Genomic DNA, 25,698 nt, shown 5'->3' with positions numbered 1-25,698 from the left:
CGCAATGTCACAAAAACTAAAACTGAAATCATTTCAGTCACGATGTCAAACTGTTATCAACATAACAACAAAGCATCGGTGCTGCACGACAGAGCAGGTTAAACCCGACCTAACACCAGCCGTACTATATTTTACCACCATTTGTCCCAATAAAGTAACAAACAGCATAATTTTAGGTACGCATTGCAAAAAAACTGCAAACGAACATGGCTTAACTGACGCATGTTTACTGATATATAAAACAACAAGCAACTAATGACACTCTGCGACACGTACTGGGTCCAAGACGAATTAATCAACACCACAAGGCGAGGAAGTATCCATTTCTAAAAAAGGGTTTCGAAACCGAATCTAAAAGCGGGATTTACGCGTGGCAGGAATCATTGAACGGTATCACAAATTGGTTTGTAAGGCTGTCCGTTGTCAGGCATTGCAGTAAGGAGAATTGAATAGTTTGACCACAAAATCTAAAAAAGAAGGGACGTGATCGAGCGGTTTTAAGTGCAAAGCACGTGCTTGGTATAAAGACAGAACCTCGAGGACAGCGCCAATAAGTAGAATAATTGCAAGGCGAGTTTAGACAATAGAGGTCATAATGTTTGGATAGGCAGCAACAAAGATGTAATTTGCTGATGTGACAAATTTTCGAAATTTCTTGACTTGAAAAGCTTTGTGCATTGCAACAGAAGATCCAAATCCCAGATGACATATTATATTTTTAAAAGTAAAGGCACTGCCTAAAGTAACCGCGCTTACGTCAGCCGCAAGCAACATACACGGGCTTCGTGGACTTTAATCAGACGCTGCGCCGAAGAATTGTGTTTAACTAACCGAGAAACACGAAATTTGATAGCATAGATAAAATCGTATGTGGTTAAAAAACGTTGTTGACTGCAAGATTTCCAATGAGCAGAGCATTTGTGCAAACGAGTTGTGACAAATAGACAAGCATTGTGAGAAAATGTTGCAAGTATTATTGCGACAGTGGTCGATTGCAGTGACTCTGCGTTTGCAGTCAAAGATCTACAGTTGTTATTGGTCATGTCAGATAATTTTGACAACAAACGCGCCAAAAGGAAGGGTGCGATTAAATTCAGTTTACAATTTCCTATTATCGGTTATTCCATATGACTTTTGACGTCATTTGATTGTAATCCTATGCCCGTGAAAACGTCAACCGACGTCTTGCAGAGTTAAGACAACGTAATTCCACGAATCACGAAACAGCTATACAAGATAGCGTTATGCCGACAGTATGACAGGTATCAAAACTTGGAACAACAAAATCATTACAGCGCACTTAAACCGCCGGGTGGTCGGACTTCTCGGAAGTCTCATAAAAGCTTCTGCTCAGGTTGCGTCATGGTTTGTGAATCTAGGCCACCGCTGTTAAGGCGATTGACGGAGAAATAGGTACTTGAAATGCAGTGAACAACCGAATTCGTCCGGTCCGCCGATATTGTACCAACACGTCGCAAGAAAAATATTCGGTTGCGCAATAATCAGCGGCGATTTAAATCTTTGAAACTTCCAAGCGAGTACCGAAAAACGAACAAGGTTTTCAAAGTACCCGGCGAAACATTTTGGCCATATAGTGTGACTCAGAAATAAAAAATAAAGGTTGCCTTTTTTTCGCGTCAGCCTATAAAAGGCAGTCGCAAGGTGGTTCGGACTGAAACAAGTGGCTTGCGTCACAAAAAGTTTTGGAAGTAAACCGTTCGGGTGAACACCTGACATTGGTAAAGAATAGTTATTGTGATGTGCAGGGTGTGTTTCGGTGAATGTGATCGCGTGTTTACATATATGCATCCGCCGCTACACGTTCTCACCTCTGCGCACATCACGTTTCCGTGTATAGCCCGAAAAACATATTAAGAAGCGCGTTTTCTCAACAACTTTCGCAGTCAAGGCAGAGTAGGATAAAGCGAGCTCCTGATTATTCAGAAAGTAAACGCAGTTTGTTTTTTGTTTTTCTAGAATAGTTGTAATGAACAGGAAAATTTGACAATTTCGTGGACGTTAATAGCAACAATAACTACAATGACAAAGTCCTCAAAAAAATTTCGACAGCTGAATTTCTCGACAACAAAAGCAGTCCTGCTGCTCTTGGCTTTGACGATTTACGCCGGAGTTGCTGCCGCAGTCCCGACATCTGCCCCTACCCTAGCCAGGTAATGCAACTGTACCTTAACAGACTAGGTTAGTATTAAATATGTGTTCAGGCAAAACAGGACAACAGTTCAACACAATAGAAAAGATAAACAGTCATTGCTTGAAGCAGTATCGTATTTTTTACAATAAAAATACAGAAAAAATATCACAGTTTTGCAGCGCGAAATTCTGTAGCCAAATTACATTCTAATTTATTTTTGTAGAAACTATAATGAAGATACAAAAGAAACCGACGGAAAAGTTCAAGACAGTAGCGTGATTTATCCAGTTATAAACAAGCTTTTCGAGGCCGGCTCACGGCGGTCGGAAACAAACCAAGATAAGCCTACACCACTGGTACGAAGAATCCGAACATCAAGACATCGGCGGTCAAGGTAATACGCGATTAAAACCTAAATCTCCAGCAGAAAATAGCATTGATAACATGTTACGAAACAGCTTAAAATTTTAGTTTGCCAAGTTTGCAAATCTGTTAATCACGAGTTATTGTCCTTGCAGGCGAACGAAAGCACGATCTCTTTCATTCAGAGATATAGGACACATGAAAAGGTAAGATATTATTTGTGTTCTGTGTTTATTTGTTCACGTGCTTTCCACCTTGTTTACCAAAGTGTAATATATTTGCAGCAAATGCAGCCGCCTCTACGCACTTCCTTTAACGCCGGGCCAATCTGCAATAGATACTTTTCTGCGCAACAAGGACTGGTTTTGCAGAATTTGTCCAATGATGTTTGGTAGAAAGAGGCGTTGCTAGTGCTACTTTGAGCAGAATGGAGCTCTTCCCCGAGTCCGCTACGCCACCTAACGCATCGATAAGTTATTTTATTTATTTTGTTCGACTTTGGCTCTGTACAAAATGCTTCAAGTCCGGCATTGAATTGCCGCCCCTTGAATTTTGTTGCTTGTTCTCGCCATCATGTGCACTGTGTTATTGCATTAAATGCCCTGAGATTTTGCTTTCACGGTTACCCGCCCTGCTGCTAATATACCCGCATTGAAGTGTTACTGTTCACATCAGCGTAGTTGTATTAAGTCTATTTAAAAGTATTTATAGACGTTGCTAATATTTTTGTACGCATTGGCGTTGTGTTGTGAGCCTTCATTGCCGGAATCCTACTATGAACAAGGGTGAAATCGGCATTAGCCTGGTTACGAACCCCACTGCCAGTTAATATGTGTTTGTTTTGCCATTTCATCATTTGCACGTAATACGTTGTGGTTTTTCATCAATAAAAAGATGGTTTCGAAGAATTGCTCCAGCGAAACTGCGGGATATTTAGTCAGTTTTAGAAGGCTACATTTTTGTTTTTTTAATGCCCAAAAGCCAACATGTTTTTTGCAAGGTAGGCTATGAAAACGCGAAGTATAAAATAAACAAGTCACACACAACCACTTGAAGAAAGTGTGCAAACATAGCTGGTTATAATGCAAACATTTCTCGAACAACATTTACTCACATATTGGTGCATGTCTAAACGCAAGCTAAACAAACCGACCTTGCAAGTTATAATTAGCAGCAACTCCAATAACATTCCCAAAGAACTTGACTTGTATCGTAACAAACGCTTTCTGTTTCCTAATATTTCGAACTATGTCCTAGCATATTTCGGTTGTGACACGAAGCACAGAGATTAAACGTTTACACAATCGCGTGTCCAACACTTCAGTAAATACAAGATCTTAGCAGTAAATTAAAGATGCATGAAAGTACTGTATTGCATAAATTAAAGATACAACAAGATATTAATTGGTTTAAAAAAAGGTTACTTCAGCAAAATAACCCAAGGTAACCTGCTCAAAATTATTTTAATTTAAACACGTTTAGCAAATTCGAATCATGGGACATAGTTGGTTGTTTGCCTACCTACAGTAGTAACAGTCTCACGCCGATTAATAATTAGTGAATATTTTGTACATCGTTAACAGAACACATGATGTGCAAATCGCGCAAAGCAATAAAAATACAGTACTATAAAAAAAAACCTAGTCAAACAATATTTTAACGTTTTTTAAATTTTTTAACTATAAAAAGCCACTAGAAGTTTCATCAACGAGCTCTTACACGAGTGTTAAAGAAAAAAATTTACAATTAAGTTTCCAATGGGATTTTTTTTCTCTTAAATTACACTGAATGTTATGTAGTTTGATTAAAAGATTAGACACAAAAACACGCAAACATCTCCCATGATGATTGTTTAAAGTCAGGCGACGTGTTTACTGTTTGAACAAAACAGCCGCAACGTAAACCTAACATTTTTTTACCCGCTGTCTTACAACAGTCAGCTTTACACGCTTAATTTCAGCTACCGACAAGTGTTGCATTTGCCAACTGTAGTTGTATAACCAATAACACCTACAATCTGTATTTAGAAAAGTTGATTTAACATTCTGTATTTAACATGTATACCAGATGAACATTAAAAAGTTGACAACAGGGTCAGTTAGCCAGCCGCCGACATATTTCGCTTATATTCCGACAATTATGTGTAACCCTATCTGTGTAACCCAACCCAATTATGTGTTCAAGATATTTATCTTGGTAAAACCACTTACATTCAGAAAGAGTAAGTGACAATCAAGGAGAGGATTTAAACTGCGGTTCTTAACCTTTTTTGTCCACGCTTCTTTTTACAACTCGTTTGTTGTTTGCTCACAAACAATTCACTTCACTTGCAAAATACTGAATAAATAATTAACCATGGACTCACGCCCCCTTCGAAATGACTGACGCATCCCTAGGGGTGCGTGCTGCCCTGGTTAAGAACCACTGCTTGAAAATGACCTCCACAAAATTAATAGATAATTCAAATTTGAACGTGAATTTAAAAGACCTTTCGTATGCGAGGTATGACCAATTAAAACAAACTCTATCGCGATCTATATAAAATAATGACGATGTGATTTACCATTGAAGAAATTGTGGTTATGTATAGAGCTCACGGGCCATGCTATAGTAAAAACATGGTTGGACTTCAAGCGCGACCTAGTGGCATAAATTGATCGTGAAATCATGATCATCATAAATGAAAAGATATGGTCGCAACGACAAACTCAGCAACAATGTTGTTCGTGTTTGGCTGGAAAAAAGACATAATTAATCAGTAAAACCAAAAAATACAAAACAATCACCACAAGTAGCAATAAAAATTAAAAAGCTGTATCCGCCTTTCTTCAGTAAGCAAAAATACTTTTACCTAGTAGGGCCACGTTTACAATCCTCACAAATATGTTTCACTAAAAACGTTTATCGACAATCTTATAAAATGCCTACAAACGCGAAAAAAAGCACTTTGGTTTCAATTTTTCTAATGTTCACTGGGTTTAGCTCATGCTCACTGAGCAGCGAATACTAAAGTCTATGTTGCTGGTTAGGTATATATACATCAACTTTTTCAAAAGGTCCATCGAAAAAGTTTTACCGGCATAAATGTTTTTTATCTGATTTGGGAATTTTACTTTTAAATTGACTGCAGATGCAAATGGATTGGAGACAAGATACAAAATTTGAAAAGCTTTATGCGTCATTGCGTGACAGTGCGTTTGCGTAAATGTTATCGATGTTGTTAAATACAATTGCTGTTCAATATAATAAAGACGACATTTAAAATTTCCCGAAACATTTCTAATCCCCATTTTATGTTAAACGTAATTCATACTGGGAAATTTTACGGGCCCTGTACGCACTTTACGTAAAGTGCCGCAAACCATTATCTTCACGAAACACTAGATCCTGTGAACGTCATGCGCGCGAAAGAACAGGCGATATGTTTGGTCACAAAATGCCGACATTTAAAATTATCGGAAAATTCTTTCACGCGGCGTTCATTTCTGTACTCGATCGCAGCAATTTTGCAATTTCGTTCGTGCGTGAGGCTAACAACCACCGACGTGCATAATTCAACGTTTATTTTTGCGCCGGCAAATTTGTTTGAAATAATTTTTGCCATCTCATAGTTGAAATATTACGCCAATGCATACGCAATGCGGTAGAACCTTTCTTTGAGAGCACATTTTTCGCTGACATGCCTGTTTCAACCCTAAACACGCGCCCAACGCATGTGGGTGTAGGAGAAACCACACAATATTCCAAGTCCTCGCACGTACGCAAACTCTTTTCGGAATGTGTTAGCGATTACAACTCAAACCGCTCATATCTTGATGTAAACATCCATCGGCCAATTCTAGAAACATTAATTTTATCGCAGAATCACAATAAAATTTACTTTTTGCTTTTTGAGAAAGTGTCGCTCATCTCATTAGCAGAGCACGTTAGAACAGTCGTGTTTATATATTATGATTCGAATGCGTGTGAAGTGGTGTGTCAGCGATTGTTGGTGTTTTCGGCCTTCGCCAAACACTCAAGGCTATTTGTTTGTAATGAGAACAGCCTCAAAGAAACCATTTCGGGGATCACAAACACCTAGTCCGGGAGCCCCTCCCTGTTCAATCCACGCATGTAGGGAACAGATGCTAAGATTACAGGCATCTGATTTACCGATCAATGACGGCCTTCAAAACAAAGGAAGTTGGGTATATGAAATCACTTCCTTGTTCAAATTTTAAATGAAATATAAATGTTAAAGTACAAAGGCGTTCGTGAAACAGTGTGCATAGCACCCCTTGAAGAAATCGATAGCCACCTTACCAGACGTTTGTTGGGTTGGAATTTCAAGAATTAAACTGTAATTAAAAAGGATAAATGTCGACCAGGAAACGGATCGGTTGAGTGGACAAATGTTAAAATCCCCCGCGCAGAACAAACATGGAATCATTTAAAGGGACCATGGCTTGGACCTAACGACCACAACAATATTCGATAGCGAATTCCACAGTTGATTCGAGCTGATTAGGCACGAACAAGCACGTTTATTTCTGTTAACCATGGCCGTTCGGAATCAAGTCGTAGTTTTGCTTTGCATACACATCGCCGTCAACGCTATTGACAGCTCAAACGCGTCAGATCGGCCGATACTGGTAAGTTGTACTTGTTTTATCCGGGAATTAATCTACAACCTACGAAATCGAGGCGAACGCCCACGCAAGCGCAGCTCGAAACTTACGGAGTTTAAATGTATCTGTGACGTTATTTCACGTTTTAATCTCTTATCGCGTTTTACGATCGTAACGGAAAACCGGTGTCAAAAAATACGTAGATGCTTTTTTGATAAATTTTTCACAACATACGGGGAAATCAACTTCCTCGCAGTTTTACCTATTTTAAGAGTAATTTTTAATTACCCAAGCCGTGTAGCAAAGTCAAACAAAAATTTAAAATTACTAATTAAGTTTTTGTTCAGGTTTCACGACTGATGCAGCACAGCGCAGACAAGGATTTGCGGTTGCATGACATTTCTTACGATGAATCACGGAAACGAGCGGCTACACGGTGAGCAATTGCAACGATTAACAAGTTGTTATCGATAACAGTAAATAACCAGGGACGATTATTAACACCAATTTGTCGAAAAACAAAAGCTGACTCAGATTCTAAAACACTTACAACCGTTACAAGCAAAACCGCTCTAAAAAAGTCAATTGTGTTTACATGGAAGTTCTGGAAGAATAACTCTATTAAACTGTTTTTAACGTCGTGCTCATTGAGGTGTAGATCATTGACGTACGATATATGCACTAATGCGTCAATAATTTTAAACAACAAAATTTCGTGATATGGCAAAAATCAATACAAAAAACTTTTCTCTGCAAGCTCATTTGGATCAAAGATTTACCATGGTATAAAATTATGTTTACCTACAGATAATGTCACCAAAGTATAGACATATTTCTTCCTATAAAGCGCGACATCTGGACAATTATATTTTTATTAAAACAAAAGAACGAGATTCATTTATTTTCGTATTCTAGAGAAGAGGCTTCCGACGCAAGCATTGATCCCGAACTTTTAGATTGTAAAACCAATGTACGAAAGCGAAGAGCTGAGATTGACGTAATCACTATGTTTCGTCGGATGCAAAACATGAACATGAAAGAGAATTTTATCATCGCGTTGCTCGAAAACTTGATTGAAGGGGGCTATGTGGAGGTGAAAAATCCGAAAAAACTAAGAAGCGTAGCACCCGGTTTATGGAATTCTCTTGTGAGTGACGGTCTTATACTGCCCTAGCATAATCAACAAACATTCAACACCGATCTTTGCAATAAACTTTTACAATTGTAAGTCGGAAACACTGAGTGGCTTGAATTTACTTTTTTTTAAAACAGCTTTTGTAATTGATCATTTCTTTTTATGTTGGCATTGTGAGATTGTATTTGTGACACGTTTTTAAAAAGCAATACACGCTTTTCGTACTGCCGTGGACAAGTGAGTACGTCATTGCTATATGTTATCAAGGGTCGGTAACCCCATGTGCTAAAGGCGCTTTTTGTACTAAATGTCGCGAAGATCTTGTTGATCGACTTGCCATCTGCTAAATTGCGTGCGAAACGAGACAATATCAAACTTTGAATCGTGCGTGAAAACGAGGAAAATTTGTACAGATTAACAGATTTCGAGAACAGCAAATAGGACAAAAATAAATTGCTTCGAAAGCTTGTGGGCCACGGTAATGACCCCTTTAGAGTTATTTAAAGCAACTTGCGTAGGCGCGAAAGCTGCAATTTCAGTTGTTCGAAAACTGTGGTTATACAATATGGAGACTATTTACTTGGCAGCGGTTACATAACCTACCTATTTTTTATCTTAATATAGGAACCACATGAGTTTTCAGCTATTTGAGAACACGTCTGCAACTTTTCAGCCAGTGTTATCGAACCATATGGTGATTTAATAACAACGTTTTATTGGTATTACGTGACATTGCTACCATGCGCAGGTGTTGCGAAATGTTAGATCCATAAGAAATTAATTAATACCAATATCATTAATCCTCACACCCATAAAAATTCGTATAAATTTCTGCTTTGCAGTGTGAATAATTCAGATCAGGTTATTGTTAAACAAGTGAGTTTAGTGTGAGCAGGAAGTACAAAACCAAAGTTTCTCAAAACAGCAAACAAATTTAAATTGTCAACCGTTTTATAAACCCAGATTTACACGACATTGGCGATCTTCAGTCTATCATTACGTGGGCGTCCAAATTCAAAGAAACTGCCCACATGGCAGCAGCTTGTTCGTGGAAACACGACTTGTACAAGCACGTAACGGCAGGTGTAAAAGTAGACTGCAATTCTTGTAAAAACACCACAGTATAACCGCCGTGTTTACCTCAGTCAAGTAATGTTCCAAACATGTTAGTGCGGCAAACAAACACGTGGGAAACAAGCATTGAAACGCAACTTCATCAACAAACAAACACATTTTGTGACATTAAAAGAGGCTATCTTACGCTTCCTTTTGTCAAAAAATGCTTGACCACAATACTTTTTTATCCCTTTACCAAACCGCAATCAATTTGTTAAAAATTAAAGGTTGCAAGTTCCCTTAGTTAATTGACTTTTGACGTCACACTTGCGTCATTGGTAATATAATTGGATTAGGGGGACAAAGGTTGCTCTATCGTATCCGCTTTAAAGGTTTTACAACTTGGATATAGCTCGCTGCATCGGCAATTCTCAATAATAAACCTAGATACACAACAGAGAAAATTTAACAAAGACCGCCTTCAGTAAGATGTTTAATGTCAGTCTTAAAAGTTTACCGACACGTAACCTTAACTTACAAAGATCGTTGCAAGAAATACGAGAAAGGTAAAAAGTGTGCTTAAAAATCTAGAGACTAAAATGCGTTTATTTCACTTATGTAAGTACTTATGTAATCACGGTAGCCACGAAATTCTTGACCTCGTGCCCACCAATTAATACATAAAAAGCCCTTGAAACGGAAAAAAAACATATGCATATGCAAAGACACATTTACATTCATAAAAAAGGGAGAATTCAGAATTGGTCTGAAATTATGGGGGCGCTCACAACAGTTTAAAAACCTAAATTCGTATATCAGGGCATTGAAGTCGGTTAAGGATCCCAAAAATGACAATGACGACAGTAAAGCTACCATCGAATCGAATTCCTATGCTAAACCACAACATAAACTACGCATAACTGCACACAGATAACACTCAGTCAATACTCAGAATCGTTTAGTAATCCGCTAAAGCTTCCGTCAAAATCGTGATATGATTCTCAGGTATCGAGTCATCATTAAGTCATAAATTTGATAGCTTATCAACATAACAGGAACTTATAATACGCAGTGATGTGGAGAATTGCCTAAATTTTTATACACATCGACACCTAACATGGTAAATACTTGTTTTTTTATATTTAACAACGGTTGGTTCTGTTTGGCCTTGGGTTTTATACACTGGTCTTTGGATTATATTGATATTAAAAACAGTAATCACCGAAAAACTGCTACTGTTGGGTTAATTTTATTTGAAACCAGACTTTATTTTTTTATGTATTTAACATATCGGGAACAAAAATACAGTCCTATTCACGGCCAAGACTGTTTATATAAGTACATCATATTTTATGTCATATTGCGAGCCTTACAGTGGCAGAGTTTGTGATTCTCAACCCTAAGATCTCAATCATATGTGAAAAATATCTCGAACACTTCAGATACCTACACAACACCAAATTCGGGAAGTCCCCTACTAAAAACAGTGATACACTATGACGTGTGTTTTGGAAACGCACATGATCAAGAGATAACTTCAATCATAACCTGCAGCTGACGGGAACCTGACAACGAGAGAATCCCGCAAAGACACGACTTTCTGTGTGTTAAGTAATCAAACATTACCAAGCTAATGAGGAGAGATAACGGTCATCCTGTTGGGCGATTAAATCTAATGATACGTCACAAAAATCACGAGTGCCATACCGCGGATTCCATATGCCACCGGCGAACAATCAACATACGCCAAACCGTGGGAGAAAAGATATAGTTTATCGATTTGGCGCGTAAAAAATGTCCAATACAGCGCCGCCAAGTGCAGAGCTCCACGACAGATAATATACCACAAAGCTGCACGTACGCAATTTATTTATACAGCACAAATAGTTTTTAGCACAGTATTCCTGAAAAAAATTGATTTTACTGCCAGTGTAGATGTTTAAACTAGTGCTAGGTTTTAGGTAGTACATCTGTGCTTCACAATCATGTCGATGTCATCCTTAATAACAACAACTGTGAAACCTGCCAAGTGTAAACTTATGTAGACTATGATTACTAAATATGGCCTACATTCTGACCTAGTTATCAGGTTGTTTGTCAGCCCACAGGCTTCTTCGCACGCAAATCAGCTGCTATTATCAGCATTTTTGCTCGCACAATTCGTCACACAACCCTTGGCAAACGACAAAGAACATTTTCTTGTTTTTTTGGGAAACTTACGGACTCAATCCGATCGTAACACAAAAAAAAACTCTTGTCAAAGATAATCATCTCCCTTGAAGCAGTATTGGCCACGAAAATTCCAATGTGAGTCCTGTTTTAAGTTAGTGATAACGTCATTGAGCCACACGTTTTTGGTTCAGCGCGTAATTAGGCGTAAATTTTTTGACATGTTTTTAGCAGGCTCGTGATGACGGAAATCCAAACAACATAATCGTACCTTGAGTCCCTGGTGATGAAACTTTAAACTCTGTCCGAAATCGCTTCCTGGATCTTTCGCTGATTCTGCAAAACAAGCGACAATTATGAGTTTTTTTTAATGAACCAACTTTCCTGGGTGGAAGCTGCAGCATGTTTACATGTAGCCTATCAACAAACCTATTGCGGCCATACTTACGATTAAAATAGCACAAGAAAATAAATATTTACATCAGATTTGTCGTTCAGCCTTGAAACAAAATAAATTGCACATGATATGCAAAAAAAACTAGGAAAACGACGCCTCGTAAAAGCGATGTACATATTGTCAAACTGCAAACAAATAAGGCAGACTATTCCAGGTTTTAAACAATGTGAGCAAAAAGTCAGAGCCAGCTTTTCTTGCTCAGCAAACAAATAAGTTACATATAAGAGCTAGCCTGCAATCAAAGGCTGGTGGCAAAGCATAGGCTACATATACACAAACAAAATGTAAACTTTCCAATTTCTACAATATTAGATGGCTTACACTGCAACAAAGATGCAAAAGAATCTTTTACCTCAAAAACACACTGTCCATCACGTAAGTTCCTAAATCCAAGTTTCTGACTTTGTTTTCATTCACACACTGTTCTAATTACGACTGTGTAACCTGATATGGTTTTTAAACGACCTTAAGCCCCAAGCAAAAAATACTCCTTGCCTCTTAAATACCAAGATAATTACAATTTCAAAAATTGCGCGGGGCAATTCAAAGCTTGCGGCCAGCAGCGGAATAGGCAAAAGTCTTGTTCAAACCACAAAAGCATGTTACCCAACATATATTTGAGCTTTACTCAATATGTTTACTTAATACTGCCTAAAGATATCATTTTAAAGTATTGCCAAAAACATCATGCGCATTTTTTGGACACGTTTTAACAAGCTATTTTTTATTTTAAGGTTCATTATGTACACAAAGGCCAATTTGAACATGCTTATTGTCGTGCTTGTCACGTCACACCCACGCCATTGTCAGTCAAAACTATTCCTGCTACTGATGTAAAGCCTTGAACAGTTTTATCTTGTTTATATCTTGCATACGGTCGACCTATTACTTCTTTTCATCATCACTTTGCTTTAACGGTAAGTAAGTTTTCCCAATAAACCTCTTATTTTTAAAAACAACCTAAAGTAGAGCTGGAAAAAAGTTCAGCCATTAGGTTTTGTTTCCGTAATGATTAATATCCTTAAAAATAAATTTAGTGTTTCGGCTAACTGAGCAAAACAAATAGCTGTTCTAAAAACCTTAGGAGGCAATATATTCGCTTTTCTGAAAGCATAAAAAAGTTGCAGCGTAAACGGGCCAAATAACAAACTAAAACTATAAACAACGCAAACGCATTACAAAAACGGAAAATCCAACTTGGAAACTAACACATTACCGATTGCGACCAGAACAACAATCCTACTGTTCAGATGCTATCTATAAATTTATTTCAAAGCAGTCAACGTCTTAAATTAACAAACACTGCAAACGACTAATTCTGACAAAAAAGTTGTCTGCAAAACGTTCTATAACTTCCGTCACGGTTCACAGCTTTCAAATTTTTATTTTTTTTTTAAGGGACGGATATTTTGGCTATTTTTAACATTTGCAAAATTACAATGTTGACAAACACAAATCGTTGCAAGATTTAATTTTAGGCTGACATTTATTTATTGTTTAGTTTAAAGAACTTGCAAATATTATCCGCCTAAAACAACACCTCATAAAAGGGACTGTATGTATTTTTAACCAATGTGTACAGCAGAAATAGTTTCTTTTTTTTGGTTTTAGTTTAGATCGTAGTAAAAAAGAATCATGCCACCACCTGTTGTAACTGGAATAGCACCCAAAGAGGGCTCACCTGGAACTAGAGTAACTATTCGAGGAGAGAACCTTGGCAATAACCAAAATGATATTATAGGTAAGAAGACTGGACAAAAAACAATGTTGTTTAGAATACAAAGGTTTTCCAAAAGCTGGTGACTTGTACAAAACTTCTTAAAAAAAATACAGCTAAACTATAAACCTTAATCTATAAAAAGGATTTCATATTTATCCGTTTTGACCAAATTAAGGAATTTAAAGATATAATCTAATGCAGGTGTTGCCATCTGTGGAAGAAACTGTTCAATGACAGTTGAATGGGTGTCAACATCAAAATTGATTTGCCGCTCTTCCACTGGGGTGGGAAAAGGTGACATTGTTGTCATCACAAGAAGTGGTGGCACTGGGACATGTACTGTACATTTTACTGGACTAAAACCCAAAAGAGTTGGTAAGCATTCATGACAAATAGTCAAAACATAAAGTAAAACATCGAAAATAAACATTATGGTCAAGGTCCCCTTGAAAGTTCTCCTGTATGGGTAGATGAGACTGAATATGTTGATCAGAGATTGGATCGGACACAGAAAACTGCTACGCTGTCTCTTAGGACTGATCCACTCGGTTTGAACTCTGAGGACTTGGGGTATTTATTTATTTGTGTTATAATGTCCCAAATGAACGTAAAAAGCGACTGGCTTTATTGCTGAAACATCGGCAAATGCTCATTCCAACTGCAGTGATATCAGATCTATTTAGGTTGTTATTTTCATTGTTTCAAAGTACATAGGCAACCATTATGGCAGTTGTGTTTTGAAAATGTTGGTGAGGGCTTTGCTTTTGCTTGTAACTGCAGATTTCCATTCCTATGAGCTTCTATGTATTTTACAGAAACAAAACACAAGCCCACATGCAGTTGGCTGAAATGTTTGTGAAAGGGAGCCCTGATCCAACAGATGAAAACTTTGTGCCATCATGGTTTTTGCTTGAACGTCATAAGAATACACCCTTCAACAAACTAAAGGTAAAAATACTAAATAACATACAAATATATTTCTGTGTTAAAGTGTTAAACTTTTGGACCATTTTAGGATGGTCATGCATACATGAAGAGAAAAGCAAACCGAAACACCAACAATGCTCCGCTAAATCATGTTAAAGACAGTTTACCAGTCTTTTTTGAAGTGCATGAAACCCTTTCAAGTATGTCATCAATACTGAAACATGTGGTTACTGTGTACAAGTATTTTAACTGTCAGCATTTATTTAATTACAGACATTCATCACAAAATGTTGAAGGACGACATTGGTGGTAGTAATGGGAATATTACAGATAAACTGGAAGCCACATTGAATGGTTGGTGGTTGTTTTTTGTTTAATATGACAGTATAGAAATTAATGGCTTTTCTTTAACAGAGGCTAGTGAAAAAGCAAGTGAACTGTTTGATACTGTTCTGCAATCCAAAGACCGTGCTGATTCAATTAGAAATACTCTGAATGTTCTTCAGCGATTTAAAGTAATGTTTTAAACAACTCGGTTGCATATTTTTTGTCACCATAAAATTGATTTTACAGTTTCTGTTCAACCTGCCATTGAGCATTGAAAGGAACATACAAAAAGGAGATTATGGGGTTGTTATAAATGACTACGAGAAAGCAAAATCATTGTTTTCTGACACAGATGTTGGGGTTTTTAAAAGAGGTGAAGTTCATAAGCCTTACATATGCATGTAAACAATCTGTTACTATATGTCAGTCCGTTATTATATGTAACTGTTGTCTCCGTCTGCTGTACTTATATGTAAACAATTCAGTTCTAAGTTTATTCTATCATTTGCAGTTTACAATGAAGTTGAAAATCGCATTGAGAATTTCCGGGTCCAGCTTAAACAAGAGGTGCAAGAACTTCCTGCTCCGCTTACAAAACAAAAAATGTTGATTCGATATCTCCTCGGACTTGGCGATGTAGGAGATCCTGCCTGGGAATGTCTCGTCCATCAGCATGGATGGATTCAAGAGACAATGCTAAAATGCAAGGACAAATATCTTGAACAAGGTATTATTTTCTGTGTTTTGCAGAACAGTACTGCCTTTATGATTTAGTGTTATTAGCCCTTGTATTTTATTGACACCGGCATCTTGTGATTACAACTAGACTAAATTTATCTACTTCTCACAGCTTCAAAATGTGCCAACGAAAATGATGAACAAGGAAAGGTTCAAGTTTGTGAACAATATCTTCAGGTATTATAAATTTCTAATAGATTCACAAAATATTGGAAAACTGTACTTTATCTATTGAAATGTGTAAAAAAAGTTTGTTAAAGAATCTTAAAACCTTGTAAAATCCCAGGAGGCTAAGTTCAGGCATATTTTACAGATGGACTTTTAGTGAAATAACGATGTATGACATGTATGACACTTGAACTTATTACTAAGTAATATGTCCTAAAATTAACAACTCTCTTGTTTTTGCAGGAGCTTACAAACATTGCAGTGAGCCAAATTCCTGAGCACTGGCATTTATGGAAACATTACTCGACGGGAGTTATCCTGAGTGAGACTGGTGAAAAGTCGTCAGATGTGGAAAAGCTAAAGGAAGCTGCATCAAAGAATTACAAACAGATGAAGGTTGGGTTCAATTTTGTAGGTGCATAGAATTTCTGCAAATTCTATGCAAGTGGTTTGCCATTTTTGCCACCTATTCCATAAGATAACATTTTAGCACACAATATTGCCTGAATAGTAAAATGCTTGAAAACAGGAATGCAGTTTAAAACCCTATATATTTCTCAGAACTAATGTGACAAATAGAATAAACTGCACATTTATTCAGCCTTGTTTTTGTTGTGCAAGTGGTTTGTCATTTGCATGCATATGCCAAAGGATGTGTACTTAGTACACAATATTGCCTAAGGAAAAAATGCTTGTAACCAAGATTGAGGTCAAAACTTTATTTTCCCTGAAGTAACAAGCACGATATTAAACAAGTTTATAGAGCTCTTCTGGCAAATGTATTAAACAGCCTTGTTTTTGTTGCTTTTCACAATGACTGTTGCCACAGATGGTGATGTAACATCCTCTTATGATGCAGAGTTTGCTCCGGGACACAGTGATCCTGTTTGTGAACTTGCTCCGAGCTGCATTCCTCCCAGCAACGCTCCATGTAGAGGAAGAAGACGAAGAGGACATCAACGAAAGAGAATCGTACGGAGTCTGGCCAGGAGAAATCCCTCTACCTGCTACAGTTCTATCCGATTGTGTCAGATCTGTGAGGTGAGTTTCAACCAAAAACTTTTAATTTAGTTTTAACATAAGCCCATTTCGCAAGCTTTTCTAACTTTACTGTTGATTGTAATAATTTAAGTTTCAGGTACATCAGCTCTTGTAAAATAGTTGCGTTTTAATTCTGATTTGGTTGTTTTGATTCCCAAAGAAAAATCGTTACCCAATACAGCTAGCCGTAAGTCGCCAAGCTATAATTCAGGTCACTGACCCCGTAACAAAAACAATAAGTTTTTTGTATATACTGTCAATATATATTTTTACACTCCAGAGTTTTTTGTTTTTGTTTTAACAGACAAGCACTTAGTGAACTGTCCCAGTTGAGTTTGCCTCACGGAACTTTACAATCTCTTAAAGATGTTATTCATGACATGCGAGTGTTATCACTCAGCACATTCCTTAGCGAGGCAATGGAAGGTAATTGTTTGGCAAGTACATTTTTCCTAAACTAATTAGGTTGATCTATGATTACTCAAAACATGTTTGAACCTTACTGCATTAGTGAAAATGCATAGCCTTGAAACTTGCTGAAGTGATCCACAATTAAAAAAAAGTTTGAGGCAGGTTTTAACTGTGTTGCAGATGTCCGTGCATTGAGATTAAAGGAAGATTGGAAAGTCAGCAACAAGGGAGTTACACAACTGGTAATTAAACATACTAAGGATAGTGTTGCTGTTTCTAATATCAATGCCAACAGCACTGTTCTGTACCAGAATATTTTACTAATGCTGACACAAGAAACTTTTTTAGTCTATTAGACTAACAATTGCACAAAACTATTCAACTAAACAGACAGTCAATGATTTTTGGGGAGGATTTCTTTCATGATAAACAGAGCTCTTATAACAGTAGTACTCAACTGTGGTCCATGATGACATATTGGGTGGTCCACAGGATGTCCACTAAATTTAGTAATGGACTAGAAATGATTGCATTTTACATGTTGAAAGAGCATCAAAATGTTAGCTGTTAACAATTGTATCTCACTTCTTGAAAATCGGTTTTACAGAATTATAATTCAAGCCCAAATGGTTGTTTTGTATGCGTACTTCGATCTTGCCAAAAATGAAATGGTCCATGATATTGTTTTTACTGGGCCGGTGGTCCATGGCCCAAAACGATATAATATCAATAGACAAATATTAAAAAACAGGCCTGCTTTCTGTTGAATCTTCGTAGTTTCAAGGTTGTTTCTACCAGTAGTTTACAACATTTATTGTCTTCCAGCCATCACAGTTCAACACACTGGTTCAGGAATTGTTGGCAGTTGTTCGAGATTTACTACAATCCCTTCCAGGAGAAGAACCTGTGTTTGCGAGACTTGCTGTGCAAAGCAGAATTTCACAATTGCTCACAAACCTGTTTCTGGTGAGAAATTGTGCTTTATATGTCGTTGTTAAAAATTCTTGCGGATCTGATTTTCACAGTCTCTTGTTTCATCTCTAACAAAATTTCCCAAACTTTTTCCCTACTTGTCAGTTTTTTAACAGCTTCCACACACCAAAAAACTGTTTTATAGTTGTAAATTGTGTCATAAATGTCGAATTCATTAGTCTTGCTTGTTCGAGAAACTCTATGTTGTAATATTACATTAGAATTAAACGTTATTTAAAAAAAATGTTCTCTGGCAAAAAAGCTGAAAACTCGTGCTTGTCACAACAACTTGTCAACATGAAATTATTGTCTGCGCAGGTTTTTACTTCTTGTATTGAGCGAGCTTCATTTCTGGATGAAATTGAACCTGATACCGGCAAACTTGCATCTGAAACGCCACCTCCATTAGTAAGAAGGCATATCTTTGTTACTTTAAACATATAAAAATAACACATATTTTCTTGCAGGAACAGCGACTGATAATTGGCATCAGCAATCTTTTTCACACAACAACCAATCTGATCGCTCCATTATTGCAACAATTTAAGGAACTTGACTTTCCTAATGTGGAGGTCACCGAACAGGTTGGGATAGCTTTTGTTTACAATATAAGGCTGTTGGAAATAAGTAAGCTGGTTTTCATTCATATGAGGTTTAACAGGCTGTTTGGCAAAATAGTTCTCTATTCTAGTTAAGCGAATGCATGAACATAAGCTTTCTAGAATCCTGACCGTTTTGCGGTTTCTATTTGACTTTTATGCAGGATGTACATACCCTGTAAAAACAAAACATGAATTTCTTCTAAAAAATATTGTCTTTTTCTGACATGATCTCAGAGGTTCCTGGATAAGCTTAGAACCAAAACTGTTAATAGTGAAACATTCCATTGGAAAAGTCATATATCCAAGTTACATACATTGCTTTTCCTTCAGACTTGTGAATCAGCTACAGCTGAGTTGGACAAGAAACTGTTTGACGCCTACTTGGAACATCGCGTGGAACCGCTGACGGGCGCTCTGGAGCCAGGAATGTACGCGGGCAATTTCGACTGGAATAATTGCCTTAAACCATCTGGTAGGGGACGCTACTGCGCTCAGAAATCTCAAGCTATCTATAGTGGCTTTGGTTTTATTTAGAGCAGTAATTTTTAAGCTGTGTTTATGTTTCAGATGTCCGTCCCTACATCAAAACAGCGTTGATGTCAATCATTACAATTCATTCAGAGGTATGAACTAATTTGGCAATGGGTCATTATGCTAAAGTATCTATAAACGACTTGGCCAAAAATATCGCGTAGTAACAAACATTTATTGCACAACCGTTAATCCACGATTTTTTTCAAAAGGGCGTCGACACTGTAATTTGACATATGTTTTTTTTTTCAGGTTTACTCAATTTGCCCGGCGCTCGTTGTCAGGGTAATGACCGACGTAATTCAAGCTGTTGCCGACGAGCTGCTCCGCCTGGTGGAGTGCGTTACGCGAATCGGTGTGAACGGTTCGCTGCAGGCGCGCCTCGACATAGAAACAATACAACAAGCCACCGTTTCCTTCGCAACACGCGACTCCGAGTAAGTTAAACAAACAAATAATTTGCTAAAATAAGTTGTCGTTCCTGCATATCTTGTGAAACAAAGTCATTGAAAAACCTGTTTCTAATTTCGAAAAAATCATTGTTTAGTTTTCACTATTCGGGTTTTTATGGGTTTTCAGCTTGCTAAACGTTTTAAATCGAATATATTTTTAATCTACAAATCCTCTGGCCGTTCGTACTTTTTAGGATACGTTCGGCTGGTGTTGAAAAGTAGGTTATAGGTATGGTAGTAAATGCAACAGATTAGATCATAAATTTGCAGAAAATGCAATTGCTTTAGTCTAGTACAGTGGTTCTTAACCGGTGGGAAATTTCCCACTAGTGGGAAATTTAATGATTTTAGAGGGAAATAATGTGAGTCAGAAGTCACCAAACTCGGGCCCGTGGGTTGAAATTAACCGTTGAAAATTAATTTAATACAATATTTTCCGCAACAACATGTAAGATTAAGATCACCTAGTTTTACAGGGCGCATAAAAATTCAAAAATCGTTTGTTACGTCACAGAAATTACTAAAAGTATCAATGACTTTGTTATTGTTCGCGAATATATGCATTTGATCTGTTGATTGTGATGCAATAAATGACTAACGCAAGCATATGAGATTTTTCAAAATTCCCCACGATTTTACTTTCTCATGAAATAACTATTCAAACTCAATAAGATTGCAGTATACCTTTACCAAATCGCTTCGCTTCAATTATTTCGATTGAAGAATATTTTTTTTGTTAATGTTGGGCACAAAACATCATTATAAAAATAACAGAGGGGGGAATTCGAACTTGGTGATTTACTTTAGTGGGAAACCACACCAAAAAGGTTAAGAACCACTGGTCTAGTAGCTTATTTGTGTATTTTAACTTTCTCTTTACTTTTCAGCAAGAGTTTTTCTGCGGCTCTAGCGATTCTGCCGCAGTTAACGAACAGTTTGGAGCGAAGGTAACAACTTATACAACGTGATTTCATGTTTAACATTTCCCAACAAATATTGATTTGTTTCAGAACTCTGGATGAACTCATTGTCAGGTTCAAGAGTCGACTTTTGTTCCAGCTCAGATCATTAGAAGCAGTAGGATGAAGAAATAATAGATATAACCCGGCTGTTGCAAGATTATTCGCTGCCGCATACACCGAAATATTGTGTGGCATTATTTACTCGTGCAATACAAAGTTTGCAAGTTATATATGTTGCAGTGTTTCTAGCTTCAAGTAGGCATATGTCTCTGCCACTAAGCTCTGTTAGGAAAAACTAATTACCCTCGCTGAGCTACAGTTTTAAAATTTAAATATCAAGACAAGAAAACGTTATAAAAAAGTCATATGCTATGTTGTTTGTGGGAAGATAAGGGAAATATATGTAGTCCATGAACTGGTGTGTGGCCACAGCATCTAATGTTGCTCACAGTGGTCCTCCGTGTTTTCAGGGAGCTTGTGTGTTTGCCCAGACACATGAAAATCTATGCTGCACATAAACTTGTGTGTGGCCACAGCGTGTACATCTAATGTTGCTCACAGTGGTCCTCAGTGTACGTTGTGTGTAGACAGGAATACATCAGATAGGAGTTTGTCACGAGTATGAGTATTTATTCGCTCAATTAAGACACAGGAATAATATCAATCTGTTTTTGTACAAGAGTTACCAACACTGAATGGGATACGTCATCAGAGCGAAGAAAAAACAACAAGATTTGGCCGGTAGGTGTTGCACCGACCGAGCCGAGTGAACATTGCAAGTATTTTGATCGCGGGCTTTAGGTTAGGGGGAAACATTGTTCATTGCAGTGGACTGCATTGATCTGGTGGTGGCAGAAACATGTTGTTGATCAATAATTTGAAACTTTTTGTTCGCTGAAATACACAAGGATATTGACGAGCACGAGAAATCTTACAAGTAATACATTCTCACAAGGAAACAGTCGGTTTTGCGCCGGAAACCATCGTCCGAATCGCCGCCGTTGCTGCTGCTGGCATCCGAAATCGCCCTACTTTGTGCCAGGGATCTGAAAAACCCGCGACCGATCCAACATAAGCTTAATGCATGCTGTTTCCCGTCCCGCGGGTTAAGAGACGGCGCGCTTGTCTGTCTTCGGCTCGCCACCAGTTGGCGCCACTGCGCGAGCGTTGGTCACGTGACGTGGATAGACGACGACCGCTTCCCCGGTCCGACGGTCCATAGTAGGGGAATTTCCTTCATCTTTGTAAGCATTTGCCAGGAACGCAGCGTTCGAATTTCTCGGCGTATTATCATTGTTGTTCTCGGCGTCCGACTCGGTCGGGACCGAGCCCGCAGCGCTTTCCAGCGGAAGCGTTTTTGACGCTCTTCTCTCCGCGCTGTCCACGTGGGAGTTTGGCGACGATGAAGTTGCGGAGAGTGACGTGTTAAGCGGTGACGTGCTAGACGCCGTTGACGACATCGTCATTGTGACCTCATTGATGAGTGACGTTGGTCGATGCATCGTCGTGACAATGGGGGCCGCGGCAGTCTGTGTTGAATTGATGAGAAGAGGAGATTGAGTTCCGGAGACAGCTTCGTCGTACGTGGGGGGATTTCCATGCTCTGTGACGTTGTTGATCTCGACTTGCACGGTTGACTTGTGCCCACTGCTGCTGGCGTCATCACCCGCGTCGCCCGTGGCAACGGCATAGGCACCTGGTGCGTCATCATCATCGTCACGGTTGTCACGACGACGCTCGCCGTCTGCTTTGTGGTCGAGGAGATGCATGGATGCGATGCGGACGGTGCGGAGGACCCGGGTTCGTCTCCACCAGCGTTGGATGAGAGTGCAAGATACTTCCTCCTGCTTCCTACGTAGCGTGGTTGTGATTGGTTCGTACGAAGCCTTGGAAGGGTTGGACGCCATAAACTTCTCTTCCATCTGGGAGCGGAGTCCTTCCAACTCGTCTGATTCACCGAGAACTCTCTTAGTAAGCGCGAAGAGAACATCAAGACAGTGAAGTCGGTCCCCGATCACCATAGGAAGGTCCATCGCGATCAGACTTCTGTTGTTGGGTTTAGGAACACGTAGCGGAGGTTCCAGGCTGTCCACGAAGTCAGAGAGGTTGGAGAAAGTGATGAACTGCGTCGCTTTCGGGTCGAAACGCTCCCAAACCTCATAAAACATCTCAAAATCTACGAACACACACATACAGTCAGGTTATCATAACATCCTCAGCTGATACAGTTGCAACGTCATTTAAGTAACAGATGACGTCACCCAACACGCGGACCAAAACTCCAAATGATGATATTTCTATCATCATTAGTCATGCAACACCGACAAAAGACCTAATGGAGACATGCAGTAAGAGTTACAAAAGAGAGCAATGTAAGAGAGACATCATGATAAGTTTGGAAAAAGTATCAGACAGAAAAGATATTACCCGACATGAACAGATCAGCAAACCTTGTAGAGGAACTCAGGACAGACAAACAGACCAGAAAACTGCACAGAAATTCATACCAACGCCAACAAACTGAGTTAATGAAGTTACAAATATGTAAAACATGCATGAACATTCAAATGGTTACAAACGTTGTACAGACCGACAAGCAATTAGCAATGCTGAAGTACTGGAACCTTCAGACCAATAATGAGTTAAACAGCCACAAGACATATTAAGCTGAAAAACCTTGCAAGCAGCTACAACGACCATGCAAGACGATTGAAGAGAAGCAACACCATCATCGACAAGTTATAAACTCCCTACAACTCCTACCATCTTCGCCCAGTGGATCTGTGCTTTCCTCAGTAGCCACGCCAAAGTTTTCCAGGATAATCGCGATGTACATGTTGACCACGATCAGAAACGTAAAGATAAGATAAGTGACGAAGAAGGCGCACCCAGTGGTCGGATTACCACAGTCCCCTCGGCCGTTCGGGTTTCCGTTTTTTAAGTCGGGGTCACAGTACGGAGCCTCCGAGTCAAGAATTGGATCCAATAGACCGTTCCAACCTATGCAGGCGTGCAAGTGTGGTTACAAGGTTTGATCAAGAAAAAATGCATAACTGTGGCTGAAGAAACACAAATTCATAACTTGGATCAGCACTGAAGCGTCCTTGCAGACCAGAGATAACGGCAAACTCATTTATAAATCATAGTACGCCTGGCCGATTAAACGCGTCATACCAAATGTGGTTCAAGAAATTGTTTGGCGTTACATGAAGGTATTGTTTTGTTTAACTCCATGTGATATAATAGATGTATATTTATATTTTATTTGATATTTGGTTTCCAAGTCTGTTCAAAAAAGGTGAAAAAAATCTAGTAATGTCCCTTCGTGAAACCGATTTTCGTCACTTAATATTCAGAAGTGTTTGAAAGTTCACTGAGTAAGTTGAATGATCTTTATGCTGAGAAGGAATTTTACCCATTGCTAGACTAAACAGGAAAACCAATAAATAAAAAAACATAGACCAAGGCTTCTTAACACTTTTCTTTGCAAACTTTCTGGAAAATTGTGTCTGCACCGCCAACCTAATTCACAAAACGACACGAGGTGACCACCTTAGCTACCCGAATTCGCCAGTGTTTCAAGCAATAGTAGTTTATAACTGACAAAAGTCCCTCCAACGAGACCTTTTGTTTTTCCACTTTAGGCCAAGCAACGAAATATGGTCATACCTGCCGATGTTGTGATCATAAAGAGACAGAGGAACGAATTCCCGAATGTTTCAAAGTTGAACATGTCATCAATTCCCGCTCCCCGATGTACGTAGGCGAACTGAGACATTCCGAATATCGAATAAATGAACCTGAACATAGAATACAAAGTTTAATATGGAGTTTACAAACTTCTTCAATCCTTTTCCCACAGGTCAAGCAAATTATTTTAATGTTAGTTTAATTTCGGCGCTTTAAAACGTTAAAACTTTAGATGTCATATGCGAGTTTCGATGACGTCAAATGCGAGTTATCATGACGTCATATGCGAGTTTCCATGACGTCATATGCATTTTTTTCGATGACGTCATATGCAAGATTTGATGAAATCATATGCGATTTTCGATGACGTCATATTAAAGATTCGAGGACGTCATATGCCAAATTCAATGACGTCATACGCGAGATTCGATGACGTCACACGCGAGATTCGATGACGTCATATGCAATAGTGTACACTTACATGACGAGAATGAGCAGCAAGCCGATATTGAGCAAAGCGGGTAGTGACATCATCAGGGCGAAGAGCAGAGTACGAATTCCCTTCGCTCCTTTGATGAGACGCAGGATTCGTCCGATGCGAGCAAGGCGAATGATACGGAACAGGGTCGGCTGCGTAAAAGTTATAATCGTGAAAAATTAACTCGTTATTACGTGACAATACACGTTGTGTGACGTAACAAACCTGAACGAAATACTTCTTTATGAGCTCACTCATTGTGCTTCCAATGATCGAGAGCACAACGACAATGAAATCGAAAACGTTCCACGGGTTTTTGAAGTAGTGATGACGTAGTGCGAAAATCTGGTAATCGAAAACATCCGTTGAAAAATCTACGTGAAATAAAGCTTTGCCCCCATGAAAACCAACTACATTTGATGCTGGCTGTTCACAAGTTTCTTTTTATTGCATACCGAATCCTAGAATGTAGCTTATTATTAGTTAACATAATATTCCGGTTAATTCCAAAAATCTTGGTGATTTTGAGTGGGTGCACACAACAATCATTTGTACATTAAACTTCGGTTAATCGGGATCCGATTCGACCAAAAAAATCAATCCGGATTAGGCGAAGATCTGGATTAACCGATGTCGATTAGTTAAAGCCTGATAACATTACAAATCATTTGTACCTCGAGTTTTGCCCGAATTAAGCGAAGATCCGGATTAACCGAATCCGGTTTAACCGAGGTTTACTG

General features: G+C 38.5%; 3 protein-coding genes across 5 annotated transcripts in view; 2 read left to right on the top strand and 1 right to left on the bottom strand.

The window, feature by feature from the left end:
* The window catches only part of LOC145204840 (sodium channel protein type 3 subunit alpha-like), a 96,113-nt gene that overhangs the window by 34,893 nt on the left and 35,522 nt on the right, over positions 1-25,698 (bottom strand). For 2 of the 3 annotated variants that reach the window (XM_080077435.1, XM_080077436.1), the window contains exons 37-41: positions 25,184-25,303; positions 24,962-25,110; positions 24,460-24,590; positions 23,554-23,790; positions 21,400-22,966 (exon numbers count right to left, since the gene is read on the bottom strand). In XM_080077435.1, coding sequence (XP_079933561.1) covers positions 21,897-22,966; positions 23,554-23,790; positions 24,460-24,590; positions 24,962-25,110; positions 25,184-25,303 — 1,707 coding nt within the window. In that variant the 3' untranslated portion in view covers positions 21,400-21,896. Of the gene's footprint in view, positions 1-11,753; positions 11,819-21,399; positions 22,967-23,553; positions 23,791-24,459; positions 24,591-24,961; positions 25,111-25,183; positions 25,304-25,698 lie in introns of those variants that run through there. The other variant, XM_080077437.1, reaches the window with a different exon arrangement.
* Positions 1,982-3,402, top strand: LOC145204856 (uncharacterized). Its single transcript, XM_080077460.1, has 4 exons — positions 1,982-2,171; positions 2,376-2,546; positions 2,671-2,721; positions 2,800-3,402. Exons 1-4 carry the CDS (start codon positions 2,041-2,043, stop codon positions 2,924-2,926), a joined length of 480 nt encoding a protein of 159 aa, XP_079933586.1. The 5' UTR covers positions 1,982-2,040; the 3' UTR covers positions 2,927-3,402.
* On the top strand, positions 13,531-21,018 carry LOC145204845 (exocyst complex component 2-like). The gene is made up of 22 exons (XM_080077444.1): positions 13,531-13,680; positions 13,861-14,034; positions 14,100-14,229; positions 14,475-14,607; positions 14,675-14,786; positions 14,860-14,940; positions 15,001-15,101; positions 15,160-15,286; positions 15,425-15,640; positions 15,764-15,828; positions 16,063-16,215; positions 16,679-16,860; positions 17,165-17,286; positions 17,452-17,513; positions 18,097-18,237; positions 18,562-18,651; positions 18,711-18,827; positions 19,176-19,317; positions 19,413-19,468; positions 19,629-19,813; positions 20,716-20,775; positions 20,839-21,018. Exons 1-22 carry the CDS (start codon positions 13,575-13,577, stop codon positions 20,912-20,914), a joined length of 2,631 nt encoding a protein of 876 aa, XP_079933570.1. The 5' UTR covers positions 13,531-13,574; the 3' UTR covers positions 20,915-21,018.

Source organism: Phallusia mammillata, chromosome 8, assembly GCF_965637545.1.
Source record: "Phallusia mammillata chromosome 8, kaPhaMamm4.hap1.1, whole genome shotgun sequence".
NCBI lineage: Eukaryota > Metazoa > Chordata > Ascidiacea > Phlebobranchia > Ascidiidae > Phallusia > Phallusia mammillata.
Note: the sequence above shows the minus strand (reverse complement) of the source record. Positions and strands in the feature narration are given on the sequence as shown.

Coding starts and splice junctions, on each gene's coding strand:
- LOC145204856 (XM_080077460.1), top strand. CDS start 2,041: ATGACAAAGTCCTCAAAAAAATTTCGACAGCTGAATTTCTCGACAACA. Junction 2,172..2,375: donor TCTGCCCCTACCCTAGCCAG/GTAATGCAACTG, acceptor TTATTTTTGTAG/AAACTATAATGAAGATACAA. Junction 2,722..2,799: donor GATATAGGACACATGAAAAG/GTAAGATATTAT, acceptor ATATATTTGCAG/CAAATGCAGCCGCCTCTACG.
- LOC145204845 (XM_080077444.1), top strand. CDS start 13,575: ATGCCACCACCTGTTGTAACTGGAATAGCACCCAAAGAGGGCTCACCT. Junction 15,287..15,424: donor TGTTGGGGTTTTTAAAAGAG/GTGAAGTTCATA, acceptor TATCATTTGCAG/TTTACAATGAAGTTGAAAAT. Junction 15,641..15,763: donor GGACAAATATCTTGAACAAG/GTATTATTTTCT, acceptor TACTTCTCACAG/CTTCAAAATGTGCCAACGAA.